At 33.5% G+C, this 13,109-nt stretch overlaps 1 protein-coding gene across 6 annotated transcripts in view; it reads right to left on the bottom strand.

Moving 5' to 3' along the window:
• NBEA (neurobeachin) overlaps nucleotides 1-13,109 on the bottom strand; it is a 696,720-nt gene that overhangs the window by 35,413 nt on the left and 648,198 nt on the right. For all 6 annotated transcript variants that reach the window (XM_058547999.1, XM_058548001.1, XM_058548000.1 and 3 more), the window contains one exon: nucleotides 7,967-8,134. In XM_058547999.1, the coding sequence (XP_058403982.1) occupies nucleotides 7,967-8,134 (168 nt within the window). The remainder of the gene's footprint in view (nucleotides 1-7,966; nucleotides 8,135-13,109) is intronic.

The raw sequence follows: 13,109 nt of genomic DNA, 5'->3' as shown, positions 1-13,109 counted from the left end.
TGTCAGAATGGGTATAATTACCAAGACAAAAAATAACAAATGTTGGAGAGGATGTGGAGAAAAGGGAACCCTCATACACTGCTGATGGGAATGCAAACTGGTACAGCCACTATGGAAAACAGTATGGAGATGTCTCAAAAAATTAAAAATAGACATACCATATGATCCAGCTATCCCACTACTGGGTACTTATCCAAAGATCTTGAAATCAACAATCCAAAGAGATTTATGCAGCCCTATGTTCACTGCAGCATTATTCGCAATAGCCAAGACGTGGAAGCAACCCAAGTGCCCTGCTACAGATGAATGGATAAAGAAGATGTGGTGTGTGTATGTATATATATATATATATATATATATATATATACATACAGTGGAATACTACTCAGCCATAAAATAAAGACAAAATCGTCCCATTTGCAACAACATGGATGGACCTTGAGGGTATGATGTTAAGTGAAATAAGCCAGACAGAGAAAGACAAATACTGCCTGATTTCACGCATATGTGGAATATAAACAAACACATGGATAAAGACAACAGATTAGTGGTTACCAGAGAAGAAGGGGGTTGAAGGGTAGGTGAAGGGGGTGGGGGTGGTGGATAAAAATTGTATGTATGGTGATGGATAAAAATTAGACTATTAGTGGTGAGCACGAGGCAGTCTATACAGAAACTGATAAATAACAATGTACAACCAAAATTATATAATGTTATACACATTTATGATTTCAATAAAATAACTGGAAAAAAAGAAGATAATAATGAAAATAATAAAAGCTGAAGTAGATTTGCTTGGTATGTGGAATGACATCAAGACAAAGCTTCACCAGGTGGTGGTATAAACATTATAAAATGAAATCACATGCTTTTATAAACTAAATTCAACTTAAAAATAGTATTGCATGTATTTGGCAGAACAAAATGTTCTTCTTTGCTTTTGACATAAATGGGAAACAATAATTTAGATATATACTACATTGAGATTTCAAATGGCTTTAAATAGGCTCATTACCAATATGTTTAAAACCTTTAAAAATGAGTCCTAAACATCTAACTGAAATGCTTAGGTACTTAGATTGACTAATATCTACTTCAACAAATCGGAAGCATGCAATATGGTTTGAATAACTGTTAATTTATGCTAAGGCAACAACCGAATAATATAACTGAAATCTATGTTAATAGAAGATAAGGAAATCCCTTCTGGCTATTTCTACTATAAACAGCAGGTTGCAATATTCACCTTTCTTCCTTGTGTAAAATATGACTTTAGATGCTTGTGAAAGCATTTGCTGTTAATTTCTGAAAATCAACAATTAGCATTTCTCAATGCCACACAATAAAAATAACAGAAAGAGGAAAAAAAGCACATCTCATAAAAATGACACACATCCCACTTTGACTAACTGCATTATTTATGCTTTCCTAGTGGACCATTGATGACCATGGACTAGGTAAGAATTGCAGTAATTATAAGGAAAAAAGATAAATCTAAATTAAAGATTTATTCACTAATCAAAATTAAATGTGTCATTAATTTCCTCAATACTAATTCCTAATAGAAATTTAATTCATTGAATTTTCACAATGTAAACCTTATTGCTGCAGATGAGAAACACATAAACAGATACATTTGAAACTATACTATTACTAGTTTTAGGGATCATAATATTCTTCTTGTTCTCAAAATGATTCTTTAAATGTGTATTTCCACTACAATAATTTAAAGTGCAGGGGTTTTCTTTCTATTTTAATTTGGCTTTTGAATTTGTTAACATTTTCAGCTCAGTAAAACTTCTAATAATTATGGGGCAAAATTAAGACAGTTTTAAGAAATACTTATCCGCCATTTTGTTGATCATTTGTTGCAATCACGTCTCAGAAAAATTGCCCAGGAGTAGAACCCCGAACTTCCCCATATGAAGACAATTAGCCATCGTGGCAGTTGTAAATGGACAACACTGTGCTACAACCCACTCGAGCAAGCCAGAAGGGGGTGCTGATATCCCTTGTCAGATCAAAGAAAGAAGTCACAAATGGGGAAGGAAAAGACAAGGGATGACAAATGCACAGAAAGAATAAGCAATGATTGTAGAGGCCGTCAATGTTGTCACTACCAATACCTTCATTTACATCGTCAGGATGAAAAGTAGGTTAATTTTTTTTCCTTATAAATTTTATGAGTTTATCTTCTAGAAAAGCCAGCATTGCAGCTATTTTGGTTAAAGACATATCTGTCTTGTAGGTTCCTGACAGCCTTATCATGTCAGTTCTCTGTAGTAGCAAGGAATGTTTCAGCAAGAAAATAAAGTGAAAACTGAAGTAGTCCTTGCTACTTCCTGTGGGCATATATTCACTATGGCAGATCCAAAGGAATGCTTTGTTATGCCTGTCAGATCAAAGAAAGAGATAAATGAAGAAAATATCTAAGAAGACCAAGAAATATTAGTAACAGAAAAGTAGACTAAAAAGTAGACACATTTTTATGACTACTGGTAATAATATAATGTATTTAATATTTTAATATTTCCAGCATAAATAGCTAAGTTTGTATAGATGTATAAATAAAAAAATATTGCATGGCCCACATGTTCCAACAGTCTGCCAGCAAAACAGCCTTTTATGACAGGCTTATGTGTATACCTCTCACCGTCAAAAAGTCATTTAAATCATTTTTCAGTTTGGCAGTGTCGACTGTAGATATGATGATAGAGAAATAAATTATTAAAACAAAAGTTCTTAAAGATACTTCATTTAATTATGCTTTTAGGTAATAATAATCAATGTCCGCACAGTGCTTTATAGTTTACAAAGTATTTTCACATATCTTTTCTCAGATGATCCTCAAATATAGTCCTATGAGTTAGGTATCATTTCTGTTATCATTTTTTAGGGGGTAAAACAAAGGTACATAAAAGTAAAGTGACTCAGTGTCACTCAGTGATAATGACGGGACTGTGATATAACCTATTCTCTCATCTCCACTTTTCTATCATCTTCTGTTGCCTACTATGCACCATGTAATCACACTCTGAGGCAGGCAGGCTTGAGTAACATAACCATGAGCATAAGAGTGATGATTTTTAAAAACAATTTTAGAATGAAATATTTTTAACTCATTGTAAGAGTATAGTAAAAAAATTTTTGTGGTATTTAATTCATAATCTCTACTAACCAACTATTAACTATGGCATGATCCCCTAGTGCCTTTGGAACTCTCAGAGACTGATAAAACTTATATTTTTCTGGGAAGTGATCAGAACAAATGACCAAAAAAATGGCTGGTAAAGATTTCTTAAAGCCATCTCAAATTTTCCCCTGTAATTACTGGAAGTTTTACTGAGTCGGAAGTTTTAACAAATTCAAAAGCATAAACGAAATAGAAAGAAAAACTTTACAGTTTAAATTAGTGAAATGGAAATATACATTAAATGTTCTTTAAATTTTTAAGAATCATTTTGGAAGTAAGAAGAATACCATCCCGAAAACCAATAAGCATTAGTAAATATTTTGTTATTTTTAAATTCCTAGAAAATAATGGGACTAAAGAAACCTTGACTTGAGAATCAGGGGACCTCACCTAAGTCTGGCTGTGATGCTACATAGCTGGGTATTCTTGGAAAAATTATTTAATAAGAATGTTAGGCTAGATTAATGTTTTTTTAGCTGGGAACGTATATGAAATGCCTGGAGAGGTTTTTTTCAAAATAAAGCTGCCTGAACCTTCTCTCTGGATATTCTGAGATGCCCAAGGGATGAGGAGAGGACAATGGATGGGGAGTTAGATGGGGTTAGACAGAAATGGCAAGTATATTTGAAAACAGTAGAGGGGGTGGGGGTGGGGATAATTTTGACATTGCATGATAGGTACACAGGGGTTCATTATACCATTCTCTCTACTTTTGGAGGGGAAAAAAAGCTTTCCAGATCATTCTAACACACCTTGAAGAGCAGTGCTTCTTAAACTTGAATGTCTCAAGCAAGTCACCTGAGGATCTCCTTAAATGCACACTCTGATTTAGTAGGGCGGTAGGTCTGAGAGTCAGAAGTTCTAACAAATTCCCAGGTGATGCTGATACTGTTGGTCTCTGGACCACACTTGAGCAGCAAGGAGTTAGAACACCGTGGGACTAGACATTTATTAACCAGAATTTCCTATTTCCTAAGCAGGTCATAGGATGGAGTTTCTCAGTCATCATTTTGTAAGTAAAAATATAAAGCAAATTACATAATTTTTATTAGTATGTAAAAATGGATAAAAAAGCTCTTCATTATCATGCTTAAAAAACATTGCTCAAACAGTCAGATGAGCTCATCTAAGAGAAAAAGTGTCTAGAAGATTATGATGTGAGCCAAGACTTAAGACAATTTAAATAATATCTAATATCCAAGATATTTAGTGTTTACATATTAAGAAGAGCTTTGTACCAGAACCCTTCTGTCATGTTTCTGCCCAGACGCTGTCATGATAAAGTTTATTATCAATTACTGCTTTACAAGTATAAAATAAGTTAAGCTGTCATATTTTGCTCAGCCAGAGATCCTAAGCTGTCAAAGAACGTCAGTTTTAAATCTGACATAGAGAAGAAAATTATCTGTTATTCTGACCTCTAATTTCTTGACATTTTAATGCCATAATTGCTGTGGTTAGTACTGCTTCATGATTTCACCTGTCAAGGAGGAATGAATCAATAACCTTAAGCCATTTCTCAAATTTTAGCACTAACTTCAAAGCTCAAAGTTATAGGCAGATTGTGGGCTATGCATATTATTTTTACAAAAGGGACATACGTAGGTATTCATATATTTATTTCGTATTTAAATCATTGTTTAATTTAAGCATTAAAAAAATCATCTCCCTTAGGCTAGTTGGGGTTTAGTGTAATGGCAGCCTTCTTTTGAAATGTAATAATCTTAGTATTTTAAAAATACTAAGGTAAATATTATCAAATAAAAAGAATGCATTGAGTTTAAGAAAGGGGTTAATATTTTAAACACTACTTTTTCCCAGTGTCCAACCATCTAGGTAGGTATCAACTCTCTCAAGTCACAGCACCACAGTGCAGTCCTCAGGAAATCAACACTGATGTTTTGATAGAAGGTGTTGTGCCCCCACAGAGGGCCTCCTCACAGCAGGAATGGATATGTAAGGAGGCATAATGACTACCAAATAACGAATATGCTATATTTCATTCCACTTTTCTACAGAGTTCTTTCTTGTGACAGTAGATGCTAAGTGCTTTTACGTTGGCAAACATACGTTCTGTATTATGCCTCCTTTAAAGAGAGAGCAATTGAGGTAGAGGCAGATTAAATGACTGGGCCTCATTAGACAGCTCACAGGATTCACGTGGGTTCTCATCTGTTGCAGGTTCTTAAATGTTAGTGCAGAACTTTTGTTGTACAGGTTCATGGGGTAGAGGAGGTAAGGGTGGGGAGTGGGGAGTGGGGAGTGGGGCACTTAACTCATATCCCTTGAGATCACTGAATCTGTTAAGTCTACAACGTACTAAGTGGTTCCCTACTGGTCTTAAGGAGATAAAGTATCTTCCCAGGCAAGCTTGAGTTGACACAGGTCCATAGAGTCAGGGCAAAAGTCTCTGCTGTGTGTGCTTGGACCTATGCTGGCTGAGGAAGGAAGGTCATAGTGTTCCAGGCATGTGCTCCCTCACCTCGTATTCTGAGAACTGACATTAGGTCAGGTAGGCAGGCGGGGGGCTTGGGGAGGGAGGACAGACATATCAGGCAATGATTCTCGGAGTTGCTCTAACAAAACCTCAGTATGCAGCAATTATGTGCTCTAAATGAGAATGCTGGAGGAGAACATCTGGAACCACAGCACCTTAGCACGTGACAGTCTGCATCACCACGGCGTAATCAGGAGCAGTCATACATTGTTCAGCTAGTCTACATAATAAGCAAACACTGTGGTTGAAGAACTTTTACCCAACAAAAAAATTTAAAAATTATACACTTTCATGTAATGTTTCATTAGGAAGTCCTACAGTTTGACAATTAAGGCCTATACATAGTTTTTTTTTTCACTGTCCAAAGCAACGGTACGATATTTTGTAAAAGCAGGTATTTTTATAGGATTCAAATAAAAAACACTATATCCATGTAAAGAAAGTCTCAATTTTAATTCTATTTTCTTTTTATTCTCTCATTTATCTCTTTACTCTCATTTAAATACGAAAAATCTATTTTTCTGTCAGTTTTAATGCTGCCTTCCCCTTGCATTATGTACAATACACTTAGCATATTTTTATTTTGTCCAGAAAAATGTTTTAAGCGTATTGGATCCTTATATACCTCTATAAAAGCCAAATGACTTTATTTGTATGGCTTCATGCAGAGAAGAGGAAAGGGAAGTGAAGAGCCTCATGATCATTGATCATTGGACCCTTGGGCCCTTAGGACTAAATATTCAGAGAACACATTGCAAACATGTTATTAGGTGAAATATTATACCATATTGTATGCACAAGGAAATTGTATGCACGATTACTGTATGCATAAGGATTAACTTGCAACTTTCTTTATAAAGACAGAATTTTATAATGGATAAAAAATGTATAATAAAATATTCAGGCGCAAAAATGTCTATGACATTTGAAAGTCAAAAAACTATTCGGATTTGGTCTTGGAATAAAAGGATAAGCTATTTCAATTATTTTCTTTTTTTATGCTTCTAAAGGCATTAGTTCTAAAAGAAGAATATAGTTTGTACAGAACTGGGTATGTGTTAAGCAAAGGCATATTGTTAAGAGAATAATTAAGCTCAGAATTATTTCCTATAAAATAATCTGATTACAGTTTGTATACAACGGGAGATACTAAATTAGGTGAGTGTAATGGTTTGCAGAGAAAATCCCTTATTTCACCAACTAATTTCATAATATCTGGCTTCTCTCTCATTCATTCATTCTCGGTCACTATCTCTTTATCCCAGCTTCAGGCAATAATTCCATTTCCTTGTGCATGCAATATGGTATAATAGTGCACCTAATAACAAGCTTGCAATGTGTGCTCTGAATATTTAGCCCTAAGGGTCCAACGATCATTGACGAGGAAGCTCTTCCCTTCCCTTTCCTCTTCTCTGCCTGAAGCTATCCAAATGAAGTCATTTGGTTTTTATAGAGGTATGTAAGAAATAACTTTATGGCTGCAAATTTTTCTTGTAGTGCTTTATTTCCCAAATCTACAAGTTCTCCACCTCTAAAATTAAAAACAAAATAGCATTCCACTGTCTGGAAATGTAGAAATGATTACTTGTTTTGCATGCAGCAGATGGCAGATATCTGGTAGAATGGAGACTGGGATACAGCTTCCTTGCAGCAACACTTAACTAGCAGCTGTTGTATCTTCTCTCTTTTCACCTATCTGAAATCATTTTGTGTAACATGGAAGTGACTTAAATAATATCTCATATGAATATTTTCACTAAAAATACTTATATACATAGTATAGCATATAATTCTCAACTGTTAGCTATAAAATTTCAGGGTGAGAACATATGGGAATAAAATACTATAACTTCATATATTTGATTGATGCGTTTTTTGAGTATTCTGTCTAGAAGTTTGTAATTTTGCTTTTATTAAAAAACATACTGGCAGATTATTTCAATGTGAACTATTCATATTTAAATATTCAACTAGGTTTCACTAATTAATAACACACATAAGGCATTAAGCATTTTAATGAAGATGCTGAAGTAAAACAAATAAAATAGGGATGCTGAATGGCATTCTAAATGTCTGCAATTCAAAAAGGAACAACATGCTGGTCTCATTACTTGTTTTTGGCATATAACATTCATTTTTCCACATTTGTAAAGAAGCTGAAATCTATATTTTGTAAAAGTTTACGTAGAAAGGAAATTTATACAAAAAGAGATGGAAAGTCAAATTTGTGTTTAGGGATGAAAAAGTTTTGGAATAGTATGGGATTTAGCACCTACCTCTCTGAGCACAGGGTCCGTGATGCTGTCCAGGTTCACAGAGCCTTCATAGGTGAAGTAGTGAAAGACATTCAGAGCACGGACTGCTTCTGGTCCTCGCTGTTTGTAGCCAAATATAAGGTCAATCCATTGATGGAGCTGGCAAGAAACAAATTCACTTTCCAGGGCCTGAAATGAGTCAAGAAAAAAATGAGAGGCAGTACAAACTTAGCAAAGCTTCCTATCTTTTTCTTACCTTGAGATATTCTTTATAAATAACTCGAATATGCTCTTTACATTCCTTTATTTTATCTGTATGTATTAGATCTCCTGTTCCTAGAAATGGCAAAATACAATCTCTAATAAACAGAGACCTAAATAAAAATTTTCCCTTTCTGAAATTCTTAACTTTCTCTTGGCTCCATTAGGTATACAATATGAATTTTAATATTAAATAGATTTCTTAGAAAAACACATTCATGTTTAGAAGAAAAATAATTTTAAGTGCCTGTTTTAATGCCATTTTACAATAATTTCATTCCTAATTTTTAAACATTAGTTTGAAACTAAACAATTTTATTAGAAACTTTGCTATACACTTATTTTCCTGCCTAGAGTCTTCAAATTTACCTCTTACACTAATAAAAGGGATTTCTCCCTTCTGCTACAAATTAACTCTGATATTATACAGTTTTGGAATCACTGGGCAATTTTAGATGTTTGCTAGCTAGTGGGAAATGAATTACTGAGAGTCAATGACCATACTAAGCTTCCATAAAGAGTCAGAAAAAAAGAAGGCCTTTTCATTTCCTAGGAAGCCATCAGAAGCTTCCTAGAGGTGCCTCAACAGACAGCACGGAGTTCTGTGCACAGTCGTTTCTGAGCAGTGAGGATCACTGCCTCCTATGCCTCTCGCTCGCTGCACTCATTTATCATCATTTCTTATTGATTTTAATAGCACACCGCTTTCAGCAACATGAACAAAAAGCTATAGAGCTGGCTTCTTCAATTTCCACTATGCGTAGCCATATAAATCAATTTTCTAAATTACAGCTGTAACTAAATATGTGCATGAAGTCATTCTCTGGCTGCATGTCCCTGATTTCTAAGGTGGTGAAACCAATTTGGAATTCACTTAATTAATGATTTCTTAAATTATCCCTCTGATAATTACACACATTTCATTTTTTTAATCTATAAAATATCTGAATGATACTTTTCAACCTTTCCTGTGATCACATTCAATTAGTAATTTATTATCTTCAACCTCTTTCTTGATTTATTTCTTTCAAAATTTTTGGTATTTCATTGACATCAATTATCATGGATGTTTCTCATTCAGATTTATAAGCCATTAGATTTTATGAAAGGATAATTTCTACACTGTAGGGGATCAGAATTGGCCATCCCAAAATGTGTCTCTTTGGCATGAGGATTATTTTCGGCTGGTTACTTTTAAAAACTGCAGACATGGGAGAAGCTCTGAAAAGTAGAATTTAACCTTTGTAAGAGACATTTACATTTGTAAGTGAAATCTCCATCTGTAAAGGTATCTCCCTCTCTGTACCAGGAAGGAGGGATGACCTTATCTCTAGAAACTCTTATCAATGTGGAAGGCAAGGACTTAAATCTGCATAATAATCTTACTCTTGTTTACTGTGCTTTTCTTATAATCTCCCATAACTGACTCCCCCCACCCCCAACATCCTCCTTTGTCTTTAGCTGAAGATGGTATTTAAGATGAGAGCCTCCACCATTTTGGCGAGTTACCCAGTTTTTCCTGGGTCTCTCCCGTGTATACAAGTTGTAAAGCTTTGTTTGATTTCCTCCTGTTATTCTGTCTCATGTCAATTTAATTTGTAGCCCAGCCAGAAGGACCAAGAATGGGTAGAGGAATTTTCTTCCTCCCTTACAATACTAAAACTAAGCAGAATTCCTATACTGTATATCTCATTGGTTGTGATATAACAGTTCAAACTAGAACACAGGAAAAGAGACTAAAATAAAAAAGAGATGCTGGTTAAAATTCTATATTGGTTATGTCTATAATATTAGTTTGGTCAATTTGTATAAATGATTGTCAATTCAGTATAACTAGTTAATTAAAAAAGTTGGTTTAATTATTCAGTAATATTTTCAGTGTCTTGTGCAATAGATCAAAGAATGAAAAAAATGGTGGTTCATTATAGAATAGTTACTGCCCAAATCTATTCACAGGAATTCAAAATAGTAGTGAAATCAGATATATTTTTTAAAGGAAGATTTTACCACATAATCACTTAATTAGTTAAGCGGCAACCATTTTGAATAAATCTTATAGATACCACTAGACACATCTGGAATAGATATAAAATAATACCTCATTGTTGTTTTAATTTGTATTCCTCTAATTACTAACAAGCTTGACATCTTTTTAATCTTAATACACTTGGCCTTTTGGGTTTCCTCTTCTGTAAATTTCTGGTTTATACCCTTTGCCCATTTTTTTATGGAAGTTCCTGTCTTTATGTTGTTACTTTGCAAAAAGTTCTTTTTCTATTTTAGATAATAGTTCCCTGTTGGTTTTAAACACTGAAAATGCATTCTCCCAAATGTTACATCTATTAACTTTGTCCACCTTGTTCTTGGTTGAATAGAAACTTTTAATTTTGAGATAATCGAATAACTTTTTTCTTTATGTTTATGCTCTTGGGATTTTGTTTTGAATTTACAAAGATAACATTCTATATTTTGATCAATTAGCTTTACATTTCTAATTTTACTTTTCATATATTGGTCTTTAATCCATTTAGAGTCTACTTTCACTCATCTGTGGTATTAGACAGGGAACCAGTATTATTTTTGTTTATATAATAAGTCAGTTTTACCAATACCACCTGTAAAAAAAAAACACACCATTCCTCAGTGATGTGTGCTGTCATCTTTAGTGTGTGAATATATATTTGAAAGGAAGATATAAAACTGCTATTGTTTACAGATAATATGATAATCTACCCAGAAAAAGCAATACAAACAACAGCCAAAAGTATTAGAACCAATGAAGGGGTTGCAAAGTCCCTCTTTCTTACCTTCCCTCCTTCCCTCCCTCCCTTCCTTCCTTCTTCCTTCCTTTCTCTTTCTTTCTTTTCTTCTTTTTCTTTTCTCTCTCTCTCTCTACCTATCTATCTATCTACCTCCCTACGTAATCTATCATCTGTTTATCTAGATATGTGTACGTCTCCAGCTCTTTGTACTCTTTTTATTTCTATTGTTATCTTAATTTATCTTAATTATCTTTAATTCTTATATATCTTAATATCTGGTAGAATTTATTCTTTTTGTTTAGCGTTAACTCAACTATTTGTGGACCTTTAGTCTTCCCTATAACATTTACAATAAGTATATAGATGCATCAAAATAATTTTGGTTGGGATTCCAATAAATTTACAGATTAATTTGGGAAAACTGATATTAGGTTTTCCCATCCAAGGTCCCAGAATGTCTCTTTTATTTATACAGATCATTTTCTATGTACTTTATTAGCATTAAAAACTAAAATTTTCTCCATAAAGGACAAGAATATTCTTGGTTAAGTTAATTTCCAGATAGTTCATAAGTTTTGATGCAATTGTAACATTTTAAAAATTAGATTTTATACTTGGTTATAGATGATGTAGAAAAATGCTATTGATTTCTGTAAGCTGATGTTGTTTCTGGCAACCCTTACTAGTCAGGTGTATAACTTTATTTTTTTTATAGAATTGTTCTCAACCTTGAGAACTACGTAAAACAAGAGTGGTGATATGGAGCATCCTTGTCTTTTTCCTAATTATAAAGGGTTAGTCTTGATGCAATACACACACACACACACACACACACACACAGTCATCTTTAATATATTTAATACACTGTTGGGTTGTTAGATCATATTTTATTTAGAATTTTTATATTTATATCCATACCTGAAATGGCCTATTGCTTTTTTCTTTTTCCTTCCTTTAACTACTTTTGGAATCAAGATCACACTAGCCTCACGAAATGAGCTGGATGGCTTTCCATGTTTTCTGGAACAATTTGCATAAGAAATGAATTCATCATCTCTTGAAAATTTGGTGAAACTCACCTGTAAAATAATATGGCCTTGGATATTTTGGGGGATGGGAAGATTTTACCATTTAAATTTCTTTAAGGTTTATAAGTCTCTATTTCTCCTACTGCCAATTTTGACATTTTATATTTTCCTCAGTATTTATCCATTTCATCTCAGTGTTAAAACTTATTAGTTCATAGTTGCTTATAATAATCTTTAATTAAATTAAAAAATCTCCCTGTCTATAGTTACCCTATTCTATTCTATAGGTTAGAGAGGCAGAAGAGTGAATCAATAAACAATTAATTGTCCTTAAATAATTTTGCCTCAGGTTTTTTTGGGGGGGTTATAAAGTTAAATGACAAAGAAACAATAAGGTAGTATATTAAACAGATAAAGTCTTATAGATCGTCTATTTTGCTAGTTACTGTGCAGAAAGGAAAGACAGTACAATTAGAATATTTAAAAGCTAAATCTGGTTCTAAATCAAATGCATATCTAAGATTCAAATTTTAGATATCACATAATTAAAGCATAAAGAGCTATCTAAAGCAGAAGCCTGAAACAGTAGTATTAATCTGTTACTAAAGACACGTTATCTGCTTATTTGTTCTTTTCAGAACTAAGTTTTCATGCACAAACCCATTTTGGACTTTGAAACAAGATTTCATTGCAAATACTTACAATTGAAAAATATGAAGAAATACTTGATTACTAAGCTATTAGGGTTATAATGGTCTTAATAGCTTGCTTTACCCTTTACTTGCATATCTAAAGCAGAAGCAATTGCTTTAAGCCAAGATAAACCAATTCCAAATCCATAACTCAAGACCCTGGGGATCTGGGAGGAAGGCAATAAAGAGTGAGATTTAAACCAGAGAGGATATCTCTTAGATGGATAATAGTTACCTAATTCTAATTTCCATACTGTCCCATGGGTATTAGATGGTAGAAAATTCATTCTCTAGCAGGTTTAGGATAAAGCATCTCTGAAACTTACAGAAAAGGAAACGAGGCTACTGGAATTAACTGTGAGGAGAGAAGGTTTATTTTCCCTGAATTCTTTTATTTAAGAACACTGAATTTCTATTTCCT

The sequence above is a fragment of the Diceros bicornis genome, chromosome 9 (genome assembly GCF_020826845.1).
Source record: "Diceros bicornis minor isolate mBicDic1 chromosome 9, mDicBic1.mat.cur, whole genome shotgun sequence".
In the NCBI taxonomy this organism is placed as follows: domain Eukaryota; kingdom Metazoa; phylum Chordata; class Mammalia; order Perissodactyla; family Rhinocerotidae; genus Diceros; species Diceros bicornis.
The sequence above is the reverse complement of the archived record's forward strand: the minus strand, read 5'-3'. Positions and strand labels throughout refer to the sequence as shown.